The sequence below is a fragment of the Rissa tridactyla genome, chromosome 7, assembly GCF_028500815.1.
Source record: "Rissa tridactyla isolate bRisTri1 chromosome 7, bRisTri1.patW.cur.20221130, whole genome shotgun sequence".
Taxonomy (NCBI): Eukaryota; Metazoa; Chordata; class Aves; order Charadriiformes; family Laridae; genus Rissa; species Rissa tridactyla.
Window position 1 is genome coordinate 8,878,499 of NC_071472.1, and position 16,643 is coordinate 8,895,141.

Genomic DNA, 16,643 nt, shown 5'->3' on the forward strand with positions numbered 1-16,643 from the left:
CATTCCAAAAGTCTTTACTCACTTTTCTCTGCATCACTATTATTACTGCCATTTTTTTCAGTTGGCAAATCATGAAACTTTACAGGAACATATAAAGGTTCACTCTGAAATGAATCAGTATAAGTAAAAATACAGTTAAGCAGCATATTAAAATTATAAGCAGTAGAATTAATGTAGTGAAATAGAAAACTAAATAAAGAAAAGCTTGGTAAATATTAAGAGAAGTGAATTTAACAAAGTGGTTTTGCACACAGTGGATAAGCTTGTCAAAAGTGTTCACACATAATATGTATTTTATGTTAAACATATTGGTAAAATGAATACTCAAAAATAACCGTGCAATTTTCCATGTATCCTCATGAACGCAAAACTCATCCCCAGAAAATTCAAACCTACTCATTTAAAATTAAAAAAAATAACTCATCAAAACCACAGACTTTTCATTAGATCTAACACTTCTGTCCAAATGATAAACTAGAAACATAAATACAGAATACATATACAGAAATTAATACATACTCATTTTCCTCCCGTGACTGTAAAAGCTCATGAACTAGAACTAAAAGTCAAAATAACTTTGGGAAAGGTACTCAAATATATAAGGCACTTAACAGAAGTTTTAATTGCTTAAAGTACTTCTAACAAGACAAGTTTTAACTTTCTTGTTTAAATTAAATTAATAACCTGTAAAAGTGAAGTAATGAAAGATATCTGGTAGCTGCATTTTTATTAGGCTCCTTGTTTAGGAACAGAATTTTTGTGGACGTTTAAATTAATGCCAAATTGTCCAAGGTTAACAATGAATCCTGCTTCTAGAGCAGGATGATCTTAATGAATTAAGCAGACTAAGAAGATTTTATTTTTAAATGCAGACAACTAAAGTTGGAAAAGAACAAAGAATGAAGTGAAGAATACTTCTGAAAAATCTCTCTTCGGCTCCCTATTCAGCATAAAATAACCATGTGGTAGTTTGTCAACACTCAATTGCCTCCCCCTACTTTATCACAGAGATGGTGCAAACTTTAGAAGTTCTATGTTTTGGGTACGTTTCTGCATGCAGCTTCCGATGTAAGTATGCAGACTAAGCAGCAATCTGCAATCAACAGGAGCATAACAAACCATCACTTATGGATGATGAAAATCACCACAAAAATGCCATCTGGCAATGCAGCTTATCCGCAGAATACAAGTACTGATATTTGATTCAGTAGACAGTAGTCACTCTGTCCACTGGAAGGAAGCAAGCAGTCCATTTCTCTTTCGAAGTGCAATGGAGGATCACAGTACACAAGCTAGTCGACTAACTGAATGACTCCCTTGTGGATTTTAGTCTTGAAAACTGTGTGGTTTTATCACTAGCTCTCCATGTTTTGCTTTGGCAGCTACCGAGCTAAATACGTAAAGGTTTCCTTTGTAAGTCATAAATATTTCTTTCACAAACTACTACAGGAACATTCAAGTAAGCGTTATATTAAGCTGAGAACTTGTATTTCTCATAATAAGCACTGTCATTATTTGCAGCATATATTAGTAACACATAAGTCACCAATCCCCTTTGCCAAACACTATTACACTTAAGACCGCCATATTTTAAAAACAGTAAGTCATGACAATGGTGTCGTGTTACCATAAAGCATTGACCTTCACAAATGAAAGCACTTACCAGAGAACTGTTTACAGTGTTATCTGTTGTACAAGCAGCAAAATAACCTTCAGCATCTGCAAACTAATTACAGAACCGTAAATGTAATAATGTATCAAGGCAGAGTTATTAATAACTGAAATTTTTTGATAATTAGTTTTTTAATATTTTTTTTTCCCATAATTCGATCACAATTCCCTCTCCTCCTCCAGCCCTCCTCCCCAGTAACAAGAGGGCTTAAAAATTCGGTAAATAATTTCAGTAATTCCTTGTACCTCTTGGAGAGCCTCTTTGAATTCAACTACCCAGGTTTCAATGCAGGATCAGGTTGTTAGAATGCCAAACCCTGTAACGTTCAGTCTTAGCGAGACATGCTTCACTGAATTATTGTGCATGGATTAGCAACAAGGCTCTTGTTTCTTCACTTTATTGAGACAAAGTTCCTTCGCACAAAAACATGGAACTTTGCCTTAGTTTTAACAAGACTTAAATTAGGATGTGGTCAAGTATCATTTTTTCTCTTCCTTTCTGCATCTTAACAAGCACTACTACCCCTGTTCCCTGACCTGCAGCTTGCTGTTCCACCACACTGGTAAGAAATCTGTTAAGCAAAGCTTCTAATGTGGAAGAGGGCTTAAAAGTAAGGTATGAGTGTTTACCTAAAGAATCATTATTGAAATAAAAATCTATGAACGTATAATTTTTGTTCCAGATTAATAAACACAAGACATTTTAAAACCACATGTAGTAATTACACAGTTGAATATTTAAATTCCTTGGATGGGGTGGAATCTTCTAACTGTGCACTACAGTCCTGCCTCTGCACTGTTCTTTTGAAATATACTAACATCAAAAGTAATGGCTATTTCCTACAAATTATTCTAAAAATTACTTTTTATAGGATTGGAAAGAAAAAATACTGAGATTCTAATAGCTGTGCCATGACTGACATACAAATGTGACAGATTCAGCACTCTTACTCATTGCTGTCCAGTTCAAATCACCTCTTTCACACTAGGCAATAGACCCTTATTTTACACATCTGCTCAGATTAATAGATTTGATCACTATAATTGCTCTGTACAACTGATCATCCTTTAGCGCTTTCATCATTCTTATTTGTCATTACTGCCAGTAAAGAATCTGTAAATTCTGTTTATTTCCTGATTATCTTATGAAGATACTGAACAGCAAGTCAGTTTCTTTCATATAAGCTGTTTTCTATAAAGACATGTTGATTAACAGCATGTTCTTGGATCAGACTTTCTGTTATTTTAATGCAAGATTAATATCAGGCCAAATGCCTTACTGCTTCCTGAGTCCTGCTGTTCAGCATTCTGAAACACTGGCACAGAACAAGCGCTCTTCCAGGCATCTCTAATTGCCTTGGAAAAAAGTGTATGTTTCTGTAATATGCCAACAATTTTAGGCTCTAGCATAAACTATACCTAGTCCTAGAATGGGCAACAGAATGTCACTCCTGCATAAAGGCTATAAAAATACAATATTAACAAAAACATAATTCTACCACCTTTCCTAAATATGACTTAAAAAACATCAAAACCTCGTAGCAAATAGTTCATAGTTCTGCCTGAAACAAGAAGAGTCAGTAACAAAAATCAACTACAAAGTTCAAATACTGATTCCATTGGTTACAGGTGCTGGGAAAGTAGAAGAGAACCAACAGCCAACAGTGGTGATTCTCATAAGCTCTTCTTAAAAAGAATTATCCTCTGCAACTGTCCAAGATAAAATACCAGGCCAGATGGGCCAATAGTCTGGTCCAGTAGAGCATTTCTGATAATTCCTGACATATTTCATACTGGTTTTTCCTTTCTTTTCTTCCTCTCAAGAGAACTATTATGATTGCCATGTCTTCCTCTACCACAATTCAGTTCGTAACTGTTTTTCTGAAAGCACTATTTCACAAATACGTAAACTTCACCTTTCTCTAGTCCCTATTTTAAGGTTTTTGTGTACAAGCTTCAACATATATCAAAATATTTATAAAGTTAAAATACTTACAAAAGCTGCATGCCTTCCACGAAACCCACGAGTACACTGTTGCCTCCATGGTTTCCAAACAATAAATCCCAAGAGGTATAGAACAAACATGGATGTTTTTGCAAACGTACTGAAAAAAGGTTTGTTGTACTTTGTAAAAACATACTGTGGAAAGAAAATAATTGCAGTATCCAAAGTTACCAATTAGGTGAGAATCCACAAAATGAATAAACAGTTTCAAGTACATAGTCCAAAACTGCCTGGTTCCCAAAGTGACAGTGCTGCGAGTATTGGCACGTATGACCAAAAGACTCCAAGTGGCCTTACTTATTCTGGGTACCCCCAGAACATCTTAAATGCCAACAAGAAGGTACTGAGCCATTTTGTAAGACGCTATACCACTGCAGAAAAGCTACTTATTCATTGTATCTAACCAAGCAACATACTGATATGCCACTGAACTCAGAGGACTGAGAATACGTTTACATACAAATATTTTCTAAATGAAAGACCACTTTTATAAGGAATAGCACAGTAATCATAAATTAGAGATTACTTTGATTAAGTAATATTTCAGTATCAATAGTGATTCCACGAGCTCACTGGAAAAGTTTTATTAATATAATAGCATCTTAAGCATATTTTTATATGCTTAGTTTGAAAAACTGGTATAGAACATAACAACTTAATGACAATTCAGAAACCTGAATTTGACAAGAATTTATCAAAAACTCAATTTCCATTGCTAAAGCTCTGTTTTAAGTCCTAAAACTTAACAAGAAGTAAATACCAGATCAGTTTCAAGATGGTAAATATATGAACGAGATTATGACAAACTTGTCTGCAAATATAGGGCTTAACTCCATGACCCTGAGTCCTTTGGTAGACTTGCAGATGTTCCGAATTATAATCTACCATACCACCTAGCCTGCTATATTACAGCTAATTTACTACTTCTTGGGAAAAACACAGGCATTATTTTAATACAGCAACAAACAAAATAAGCTCATAACTATGTACTGTAATTAGGTAGTTCATGTTTAATTTTAAAGCCATCAATATCACCTTCTGTCTTGAAAGCAACAGTCACTGAACTGAGCTTTTTCATAACTTTCAGTGGATACAGGTTAGTTCACTAACCCAAAGGATATTGTCTTCCCTATACTGAAAAGGTGGTCAAACGTTACGCTAGAACACTCATTGAGTGTTTGAGTGACCATTTTTCTGCTGTATCTTTCTCTTAAATAGGCATTTATTTTCTTTTTAAGATTCATGGAACAATACTTACAGAAGTGAGTTCTGAAGAGGCAACCCATATCACGTCAACAAGGAGAAGAATGACAATTCCTAGAGCCATTCGCCTACGCTGAGTGTATGAACTGCTCTGGGAGCTCATTCGATTCATGATAAAAACCCACACCATTTGTAACCTATTCAAGATCAATAAAGGAATAAAACACAAAAGATTACAAATGGTGACCAAAAGAAAAAGAAAAAAGAAAAACAGTCGGGGCAAATGTTTCATATATATGAAATAGACCCAATATGCCAGGAAACACATGCTTGTGTTTATTAAAAAGCAGATCTTTCACAGATCTGTCATGAGATTTTCAGAGATAGTAGGTGCAATTAGAAAGTAAACCTAGACTTCTCAAGAATTTATCAACTGTTCTACCACTGAAGTAAGCAAAAGTAGGTGAAACATACAATGCCTTTTTGGAATTTCCACTCTACCAGTTCTGCAAAATTTGAAACCACTATGTTTTAGTAAATTCCATATACTCCAAGCTGACAGGAGAAATTATTTTGATGCGTTGTGTCAAATACAATTCTACTAAAGGTAATCAGAAACATGTTTAAACTTTAGCATTCAACAAACATTCCTGAAGACATAGCAACACATTTAGGTAAATCATGATGCCCCAAACTGTAAAGTAATTCAAGAAAAAAAACCCAAAGAATACTTAATTTTAAACTTATAAAGTTAGATTACACATGCACTGGAACTTAAAGAGATTTATGTACCTATTTGGCAATTCATGAAATACAGGCATGCACCAATTCTAGTGAAACCCTATCAAACTAAGAGTAAGCATGTAATATATGCAACAGAAAGCTTGGCCTGTTAAAAAGACCCAAAACACTGGTAATGATTTTGACTGCACCCCAGTATGTTACACCTAGGAATCATCAATTAAGAATACTTCATATTCTAAGAAATCAAAACTACAGCAGTAAACTAGGTTTATGCTTGTCATCTGGTACAAAAGCACCTTAAAAAGTCACGCAGACTTGCCAGAAATTACAGTATAAACAAGTTTGGATTTTGACGCACATAAACCCATCATCCTTTTCACATACACACCTCACAGCTCCTAGAAGTCTTTGTTCAAGGTAGTAATAGAAAAGTCTCAATTTAAGCAATTCTGCTGAATTATCAGAGAAGAACAGTTGTATTTAAATGCTTACAGCCAACTGCTTTTACGTACTGGAAGAGCATACAGCTCAACAGAGAATTCTGAAGATATGGCTTGGGCTGCAAAAATTCCTACTAGGAAAACAACTATTTGCAGTTAAAACATTAAAATGTATGCAGATGAGCACTACAACAATCTGTAAATAGATCACGACCAACCTTCTTTCCTTTTCCTTCAGTAGGCAGAGTACTTCTGCTTTATTCAATGCACAGAGTGAACAGAAGAGAACAGAACTTATATTGTTTGGGTTGGCCAAAATAGTGATACATTGTGATTTTAGAGGGTGTGGCTTTAGAAGGCTTGACTCTGCACAACTTGCACTAAAAGTAAGTATTAACATTACTGAAAACACTAAAGTTATGTTAAGAGATCAATAAAGTATTTTCCAAAAAAATAGGAAAGATAAGGCAAACAAGCTTTTTAAAATGCTGCTTGTGTTTCAACTCAAAAAAATTCCAAGATTCACTGGACCTGCCCCAAACAAATGCTAATCACGAGCACACCAGACCTAGATGCATTCTTATATCCACTATGCTACTAGAAGCTGATTCAGACTTGTGATACAACTTTACGACTGCCCATTAGAAGAACTAAATTTAAGAAACCCTTCAATTTTATAATTAAAAAGCTTCAAAAACAAGTGAGAGAGACTGATGTCTCATTCACTGGTGTACTCATACTAGAATTTTTTACATAGTTCCTAATGAACCTCAGTAAGATATGCATATAGCAGTTCCATGATTAACATTATTTATGTATCTATTTTAAGAACCAGTTTATTAAAAGTTAATTTGCTACAGATTACATAACATACCTTGCTATTTTTCATCATAAAGATAGTGAGCGTTTGAGAGAACTTGTCAAGGAACTGAAATCTAATTCACCTTTATGGAGCAAATCCTGACTTTTGCAGTAAATAGAGGTGACCTGCTTTGCTAATACAGTTCAGTGAGTTTAAATTACAATTATTTTTTTTTCTGCATGTGTCAATACACACTTACTGTCTTTTCATTAGTTACAAATTACTTATGAATGAGACTGTGCCACAAGGTCTTCCGTGAGCAAGCTACATGATTTTTTCCCACACACTAGTCTGTTCCTCAGATTAATGACTTAAATGCCCAGATGTGCCCATGTGCATTTGAGATCACTACACTGTTTCCCACCTTTGACCCATGCCTCTCCTTTGCAATACAGTCTTTGACACGTTCAAATCTTGCCACTTTTTCCTCCATTTCTTAAAGGGCTTCTTTACCAAGAAAAATCAACAGGCAGAGTTCCTGAATCATAATTATACCACTAAATCTACGCTGATATATTCCATGTGTGGGCATCAGTTTTGGATAATTATTCTGCTTTTCTGATAAAATGGTGGGATTGACAAAAGAAAGCAGAAGTCTGTAAGCAGGGAGGGGCAACATTATGAAAGACTCGGCAAGGAATGGCAGTTTTTATTTGATATGGAACAAAGGAGAAAACATTTGTTCTCGAAGAAAGAACAAATAGGGATATTATCTTAAACATGAGTAAGCTAAAAGAAAGGGTTTCATGCTTGAAAGCTTACAAGGGTATTTTCAGTTTTTATGAGTTGGTCTAATAGACGCTACATATTATAGTCTACAAATTTGGCTTCATTTTATTACGACTAATAGCCTACAAGCCATTATATTAAGTTATATTATATGTAGCCTACAAATTGCTCATGTGTTGCGTAATATACAGCAAAAATGGAAGCCAGGCATAAAAAAGTTCCAAAGGAGCTAGGAGGAGGATATCTCATTCCTAGTGAGGCTACAGCACGACACGTGAACAGTGGTAAGGCATACCAGAAATGTTAACCACTCCACCTGGCCACCAGTTATGTGCTGCAGGTAGGACAGAGGGGGAGAGGTAGCTGGCGACAGGAAGGAACTGTAGTAGCCTGATCAATCTGACATCTCTACATCACATGCTCGCATCCCTAGATCTTCTGTTCTCACCACAAACTGCTTCAAAGCACATATACACTGTGCACAGAGATCACGCACAGATATTGTGCACATTCTGTAGTTGCTTAATATTGTACTCAGTTTGTCTACATTAGGCTTGTACAAATCCCTTGCTTTAAGATCCCTCAGCAGGAGAAAAGTAAAGGATGCTAGAATATCTAGTACTTCTTAGGTAAGAGGCTATGTATGAAGTCATTCAGAGTTAATGTACACATTGTACCACTTCTTTTCTACCTATAAGCAGATTTTAAAATTCCAATTAAAGAGCCCATACTTATGTCTTGAAGTTTTTTCTACGTTTCAGTAATAGCTGCTATTACTTTCTCATCTGACTACGAAGTGTCTAACATTCCTGTGCGCCTAATACAGCCTTTTGCTTGGTTCCTCCATAACAAGGCAAAAAGCTTACCAAGGAAGGGTGACTACAAAGTCTTCATCATGCAGCAAAATGCAACTTCAAGGTAGTTGACTAAAAAAATTACCAAGCAGCAATACTAAAATGCCTATAATGTTCAGCAGAAAAACAGAACCCTATTGAAACTTACACACTGAGTTTTAAGGCAGAATTAAAACCTGTAAAACCTCACAAAAAATGCAAAGACAGATAGGAACTACTATTTTGAGAAGTTTTAGACAGACACATTATCCCACTTATTGATAAAGCACTAGTATGCCTGAACTTGTACTGAAATACAATTCCTTGTGTTTCTTTATATTTGGCTTCTGTACATTGACAACAATATGCTCTAACAATAAATGAACATAGAAAGAACAAGATTTACTTTTCTCATGCATACCTTCCACAATAACTGTAAAAAAAGAAACAAAAAATGCTAACAAACTTCACACATCATGTCAAAGTGAAGACAGTCTCCTAAAAAGAAAAAAAAAAAGAAAAATTAGTGTGTATGTGTTTATTAAGCACTTATCATTGCAAAACATTTTCTAAAATTTGAAGTTCAACAAGTGTCTGTGGCAGCTTAGGTCTTAAATGTTAGGGATATACAGATATAGAACCTCAAGAATCAGTCCACATCAAAAATGCTACCAGGATAGCACTGAATTGCAAGAAAACAGGAACATTACGGTTTTTGATATTTCAAAAAACATGATCCCTTCCTTATTAATTGAATATAAAACGCTCACATGAGAAAGAAGAGGCTGACAATCTTCAATTCTAAATGCTATGCAGAGTAAGGCCATATTTCTTAAGCATACTCTTCTAAGTAAAGAATTTAAACGTCAGAATTAGCAAAGTAGTGGAAGAGCGTATAGGTTTGTTGACTGTGAAATAATCCAGAAAGATAAGACACCTCCACATTATTTCTTACGAAATTCTTTCATTAATTTGTTATGGCATTATGACTGTATCCAAAAATAAAAAACACTTAGATTTTTTTTTTGTTATTTTTAACTCAGATCCTATAAAGACATTCAACAAAACCCACTTTAAAATTGTTATACAGGGAAAGAAACATTATACATAAGGGACTTCAGAAAATTACGTTATACTAGACCAACCGGAAGCCCATCTAATCTGCAACTATTTGCAAATCCACTATTTGCACATACTTGCAATTAGCAAGTATATGGTGCCTTCAAAAGAAGGCACAACAAAACTGGAACTGACAACTAAGAATAATCAAGCTGCAAATTTTATTGCCTGGAAGTGCTGGAATTTTCTTCTTTCCTTATTCATGTGAAACCTTTCTAAGTTCTGTTTTAGGGATATCCTGTATCAACAGGATTCATACCCGAAATTAATGCCACAAATTAACGTCACAAAATAGAACAGAGGTAGCAGCAAGGGCAAAATGAAATGTTTACCCTAAATTTTGCCTTTGATTACCTGTCATGCACGGCTAACAGTTTATAAACTGCAAATAGGAGGGAAGAGTTAAACCAATGCTTTTCATCTATTGCAAATTAGACTGACAGGTAGACTATAAACACGGACCACAAAAGCCTATGATTCAGCCTCCACCAAACTCATCAAGATTTACACACTGCTTAGCATCCAGCAAATTCAAGTCGTTTACCACACAGTTTACCAAATGACTCTAGTCTAGCTGGTTAAAAAAAAGTAAACTGAAGATGTAGTTTTAAGACACAGGCATGTGGTTATCCACCCTCTATACCGCAAAGCCTATGCTCACAGTAAGTTCTGAACACCTATTTAGTTCAGTGCCCTCTCAAACAGTAGCTGCTGGTCATACTTTTCTTACGCTACCGATCTCATTAGAGATTCAGATCAGTATCTCAGATAATCAAGACTTACACCAGAAGACTTTTATCCATACAAAGCTCGACCAGTTTGTGCATGCCTAATTTATGCACCCCTAAGAACTGAATATAAACAAAACCAAAAATAAATAGAAAGCAAAAAAGATGCTTGAAAATTCCTATTCTTCCCTCCATGCACACTAAACCAAATACCACTAAGAGAAAGGTACTATTCAGTTGCTTACTTTCAGCCCCTACTTAATCCATATTAGCTGTACTTAAGCAACCAGGTACAGAACTTGCACCTAAATTCAGTTATTATGCAAGACATATACCTTACCCTCCATCAGCATGCAAGATCTGCTGTGGGCTGTAGTCCTGACTGGAGCTGATCACACAGAACCCTGATCAATGCTTATTACCAACAATTAACCCATTTCAGAATAAGGATAAAAGTTTAGTACATTAACATCTGACACCTAAACCGAGAACTGTATAAGACACTTCTCCCTAAGAACATGGCTTACAAAACATTTAATTCGTCAAGTGCTCAGAGTTACAAATTTAAGCCACCAGGACATGCATAGGCTGAAGTAGAAATTATGGTCAACATAAATACAATATACAGTAGAAACTTCAGCATATGTTTGCCTTTTGTTTCCATTATTAGGAAATAAATACCCTTTCCACATGGTGTAACTTTAAACATACCAGTTGAAATTTGATATTTGCAGAAATATTCATCTAAAAGGCATTTCTTAATATCATTACAGTTCTCAGCAAATAGCAGGGAGATTTTTTTTTTTTATTTACCATTTTAACAGTGTTAGAGTTGGTGCTGTCATCTTGCGGAACCATTTTTCAGCCAGTTACATGAAGATCTTCTGAAAAAAAACACAAAAAATATACTCAACTTTCCTGGTTATGACACTGTATTTTGTTTTTAAAATGTTATAGTATCCTAGATCACTTAAACTGACTCCCCACTTTGATTTATGATACACAAAAAACATAAAAAATGGTCTCGCTATGTAGTCTACAACGTATATTCACATAGCTGATTACACCAAAGCCAACTTGTCCAACTCTACTGCTCTGAACATGCAGTAAGTGACTTCTGAGAACAGGATGTATAACTCCACCACTGATACCTAATGGGCGGTCTTATTTCTATGGCACTAAATGTTTCTTTGTACAGATTATCACTTTTTTCATATTAAAAGTTCCATCCTAAAAGAGAAATTCATATGAAGTTTACAAAATATAAAATAGCTTTTATTGTACTGACAATTAGGAAAGAGAACATTATAAATAAAAGAACGGCCAAATCACTGCAAAACAGGAGTACTGCTTCTAGCTGTTCTATGAAAAACAACAGACACCTCAAAAAAGTACATAATAACAACAAACCCAGAATAGCAGCTCAGTCACAAGCCATGGTGCAAGGAAGTCAACTTGAAATTCTTCCTTGTATTTACTCAAGATTGTTTCATACACAATTTGCAAAACAACATACCAAGGTAAGGTTTGCACACAGAAGAAATGGTTTTAGTTTTTCCAGTTATACCGGCTGCTCCAATAATACGAGTTCTGGGATACAACTCCCCCTTTAACATGTACTGTCATCAGGTGATTCTCATTTCATATTTGATTACTTTTGAGATAAGATAAACAGAAATACTGCTTTAACTCTAACCAGAAAAAAAGCTGAAAGTAAACTGTCAGACATTTTACACCCATCCTTCTAAATCTGGAAATATACATTAAAGCAGCATTAATTTAACGCAACTCTGACCTCCACTTAACTTTCAAGGGGTATCACAGGATTAGAGCAAAGGCAAGAATCTCCAGAAGGGATGGAAAGGTGAGCCTTATGCAACATAACAATTATATTCACTACAGCCCTGTAATCTTTACTTAAGGGAAGTTCTGTGGAATACAGTGAAACAAAAGATACAGAAAAAGAAATTGAAGCCAAGTTTTTCATGCCAGGACTGCGTACTGCAAGTAGAGATCACTATTCCTAGCTAAATAAAAAGTTACACAAGACCAAAATTCGCACAGAACACACATTAATTTTAGTATCAAAATAAGAGATTTTAGTTTCATATAAAGAGATATTTCAGGAATCTGGCAGTGCACAATGTAACAGTCATACAATCAAATTGTCACAGCACAGCTGGATTCTCATATCTAAGGAATAAAAGAAACACTTGAAAAAGTTTCCTATTCAGCACTTACTCAAAATTCACAAAACAAAGTTTCAAGCAAGTTTTCTTACACAGAAGTAGGAAGGCAGAATATTACTCTACTGCATACTTAAGAGTCTTTACCAGCTACCGGAGTATCTAACCACATACTTCTCAGGTTCATGCATATAGCATCCCAGCATGACTACAACAACCCTTTGGACATGAACATCTCTGACCATATAGAGTTGGACACACACTAGTCCCAGGTGAGCAGAGTGAAAGTTGACAAGCGAAACTAACATTGCCCTCCTTCTTATGCTCTTACAATAACACTAGAAGGAAAAACTTCACGGCAAGCTGCCAAGGCCTCTTTAAGTGTTACCATGTACAAAGCAATCTCTTAGCTACCAGTAGCTATATATTTAATGTTAGCTAAGAATTACAAGTGACATCTATTTCACATGCTACTCATCTAATCTTGTCTTGTGCAAGATCTAAACATATCACGCTTTGTCACAGGACAGTCGGCCACAGATAAGATCAAGCACAGCAGCCTACACGTCACTCTTCCATCTGAAAGCCGAGCCTTCCAGGCATGCTGGAAATCGGCAAAATCCCCGCATTCAGAAACGTGCTTTCAGAGTGAAGGGGATCTTCTCCTTCCTTCCTGCCGACGCATATCTTTGGGGAAAAGCAGCAGGAACAAAGAAGATAAGGAAAGGAGTAAAGCTCTTTAACACACTCAAGAAAAAAAGTGCACGCCTGAGGAGAAAGAAACATGGCTCAAGCCCTGGGGATGACAGAGGAGGAAGAACGAGTACCTGTCCTCCCCTCGCACGTACAACACACACTGGAGACCGCGGGGGGGGGAGACGCGGCCCACACAGGGGGAAGCAGGAACCTCCTCGCACCTCAGGCGAGGCCGGACCGAGCGCTCGCCACCTGCCCGCCCGCTCCCGGGAACGCCGAGCCCCTCCACACGCCTCCCCTCCCTCCCCGGGCAGGGCGGGCACAGCCCGCCAGCCGACGGAGGCAGGGAGAGGAGAGCGCTTTCTCCAACACAAGCGTGGGTGAGACGGGGTAAAGTTCCCTTCCCGGAGGCAGGCGGGGCCCGGTCTCGCCCCCCTCAGCCCCGCGGAACGGGGCGGGCGAGGCCTTTTCCCCTCGACACCCCCGGCGGCGGCTGACAGGCGCGGCAGGGCCGAGGAGGGGGCGGCGGCAGCAGCCGCAGAACCCGCGGCCTGTCTCCCACAGCCCCATCCCCGCGACGGCGGAGGTACCTGAGGCCGCGAAGAGGCCCGGAGCTCCGTCCGGCGGCAGCACCGCCCGCTCCCCTCCCCTCGCCTCCTTCCCGCCCGCCCTCTAAGATGGTGGCAGGCGGCGGCAGCTGCGCCCAAAATCCATCCCCGAGACGGCGAGCGAGCGCCGGCCCCGCCCCCGCCCGCAGCCCGGCCCCATCGAGCCGCTCGGCCAGCCGCTGGCCACCCCTGGCGGCGGCGGGCGCTGAGGCGGAAGCAAACGGGGAAGTGGGATGGGGAAGTGGGATGGGGAAGTGGGATGGGGCTGGGAACCGTCCGTGGGAGAAGGGGGAGGAGGAGCGGCCGTGGGGAGCCGGGCCCCTGGGACACGTCCCGCGGCGCGCTGAGGGCGTGGAACCTTTGGCTTCATAGTTACACTCATCTTTACAGCCTGCCAGGCAAAGTCCGGCGGGACCGGGAAGCAGTGGCAACTAACTGAAGTCTCAAAACAAATGTCTGCTTCGCTATCGACACGCTTTTACTAGCATAAAAAAGTGAAATTCATAGAATCACAGAATGGTTTGGGTTGGAAAGGACCTTAAAGATCATCTAGTTCCAACTGTAAGAAAGGCAGGTATTGCTTTTGCAGAGGAGAACAGCCGTTTCCACCAGAGGTGACATGATAAGGGAATGACTAAGACAAGGAGGCTCCAGCAAAGGCTTGTAGAACATCTCTTATCACACAGACAAAAGGACAAACTGAGCCATACTGGATTAGTGCCTAGAAGGGTAGTCAAACATTTAACCAGGGCTAATGACATTGAGCAATTTTTTTTACCAAAAAGGAAAGAAGGAAACTAGTCAGATAATCCCTTTAGATGTAGCATAAAGAGAAGTAAACAGGCAGGACATCCGGGAAGAATTTTAGGCGCCTCGGACAGACTGTGGACCCTGGAGTACCCAACCAATGGGAAACAGGGGAGGGAAAAATTTGGCCGGGATTAGGAAATAAAAAGGTGTGTTTCAAGAACTGAAAGTGTGCCTACTTGCTAGGTCACCCGCTCTTGAAAGAATGTGAATAAAAATGTGCTTCACAGAGGATTCTGCCTGAGCCTATTTCATTCAGACCAGAACTTATTTCTCACACAACCCCCTGCCCTGGGCAGGGACACCTCCCACTAGACCAGGCTGCTCAGAGCCCCATCCAGCCTGGCCTTGAACACTTCCAGGGATGGGGCAGCCACAGCTTCTCTGGGCAATCTGGGCCAGTGTCTCACCACCCTCACAGTAAACAATTTCTTCCAAATATCTAATTAAATCTCCCCTCTTCCAGTTTGAAGCCATTACTCCTCATCCTATCATCACACTCCCTGATCAAGAGTCCCTCCCCATCTTTCCTGTAGCCCCCTTTAGGTACTGGAAGGCTGCTATAAGGTCTCCCCAGAGCCTTCTCTTCTCCAGGCTGAACAGCGCCAACTCCCTCAGCCTATCTTCATAGGAGCGGTGCTCCAGCCCTCTGAACATCTTCCTGCCCCTCCTCTAGACCCACTCCAACAGGTCCATGTCCTCCTTATGTTCAGGGCTCCAGAGCTGGACACAGTACTCCAGGTGGGGTCTCAACAGAGCAGCATAGAGGGGCAGAATCACCTCCCTCGACCTGATGGCCACGTTTCTTTTGATGCAGCCCAGGATGCGGTTGGCTTTCTGGGTTGTGAGTGCACATTGCCAGTTCATGTTGAGCTTCTCGTCCGCCAACACCCCCAAATCCTTCTCCTCAGGGCTGCTTTCAATCCATTCTTTACCCAGCCTGTATTTGTGCCTGGGATTTCCACGACCCAGGTGCAGGACCTTGCACTTGGCCTTGTTGAACTTCATGAGCTTTTCACAGGCCCACCTCTCAAGCCTGTACAGGTCCCTCTGGATGGCATCCCTTCCCTCCAGCACGTTGACCGCACCACACACCTTGGTGTTGTCGGCGAACTTGCTGGGGGTGCACTCAATTGTAGAGACGCATAAGCTACATTAAAGCACAGTTACCTTAAGTTTATTTTTGAGATGCATAAGTTATTGAATGACCAAGCTGTAAAAGGAAATATTAGGCAAACTTAAAATCTACCAAAAAATAGAGATTAAAATAAACTAGCATAGGCTTAGATGAAATTCCAAAATCAGGCTCTGGTCTTATTTGCGTTGGTTTTGTAGTCCACACTATCTCCTTGTAGTCAGTGTTGATTAAGAATTGAGTTCGTAATACCAACCTGAAGATGGATACCACCTAAAAATGGTGCGTGTAATGTGTTGCAAATTATTCAGTAGTCACCTGCTAACATAAATGCATCTTTTTGCAAAATTCAACTGTTAGATATTTTGGGAATTTTAGAGTAAAAACTGCTTGGAAATAACAGTAAGTGATGTTATACAGATGAGTGGAAAGGTAAATGATATTTACTTGTAATTAGGTGATACATAGATATACCTGTGAAATTAATTTAAGTGCTATTCACACTTACAAACTGTTGAAATAAAACAAGGTATTTTGCCCTTCCTACAAGTTAGTGATTGAAGAGATCTGTTATCTCTCATATAATAATGTTACATCTTATCATCATGCGTCTGGGTGAGTGTTCCTGTTGGACTTGAATTATTCCCTGTATATAAATAAAAGTTAATTCTTAAGAAGAAAAGAAAAACCTTTTTAAGAACTTTCAGTCTGAAACAGGTTTGGGGTTTTTTGTGAGCCTTCATTTCTTAATATAGCTGTGTTTTATTTGCATACAGTAGAACTAAGAGACATCCAACAATCTTGATGCCTTATAAAACTGCTTGTTAGAAGTAGTAAGATACAGTCCGTACCCTGAAGCATTTATAGTCTAAACGAC

At 38.7% G+C, this 16,643-nt stretch overlaps 1 protein-coding gene across 3 annotated transcripts in view; it reads right to left on the reverse strand.

The window, feature by feature from the left end:
• Window positions 1–13,924, reverse strand: part of SLC35F5 (solute carrier family 35 member F5) — a 39,582-nt gene extending 25,658 nt beyond the window's left edge. For 2 of the 3 annotated variants that reach the window (XM_054207813.1, XM_054207811.1), the window contains exons 1-7: window positions 13,807–13,924; window positions 11,148–11,218; window positions 8,909–8,985; window positions 4,935–5,076; window positions 3,668–3,811; window positions 1,664–1,726; window positions 23–104 (exon numbers count right to left, since the gene is read on the reverse strand). In XM_054207813.1, the coding sequence (XP_054063788.1) occupies window positions 23–104; window positions 1,664–1,726; window positions 3,668–3,811; window positions 4,935–5,069 (424 nt within the window). In that variant the 5' untranslated portion in view covers window positions 5,070–5,076; window positions 8,909–8,985; window positions 11,148–11,218; window positions 13,807–13,924. The remainder of the gene's footprint in view (window positions 1–22; window positions 105–1,663; window positions 1,727–3,667; window positions 3,812–4,934; window positions 5,077–8,908; window positions 8,986–11,147; window positions 11,219–13,806) is intronic. The other variant, XM_054207812.1, reaches the window with a different exon arrangement.
• Window positions 13,925–16,643: the final 2,719 nt, after the last annotated feature.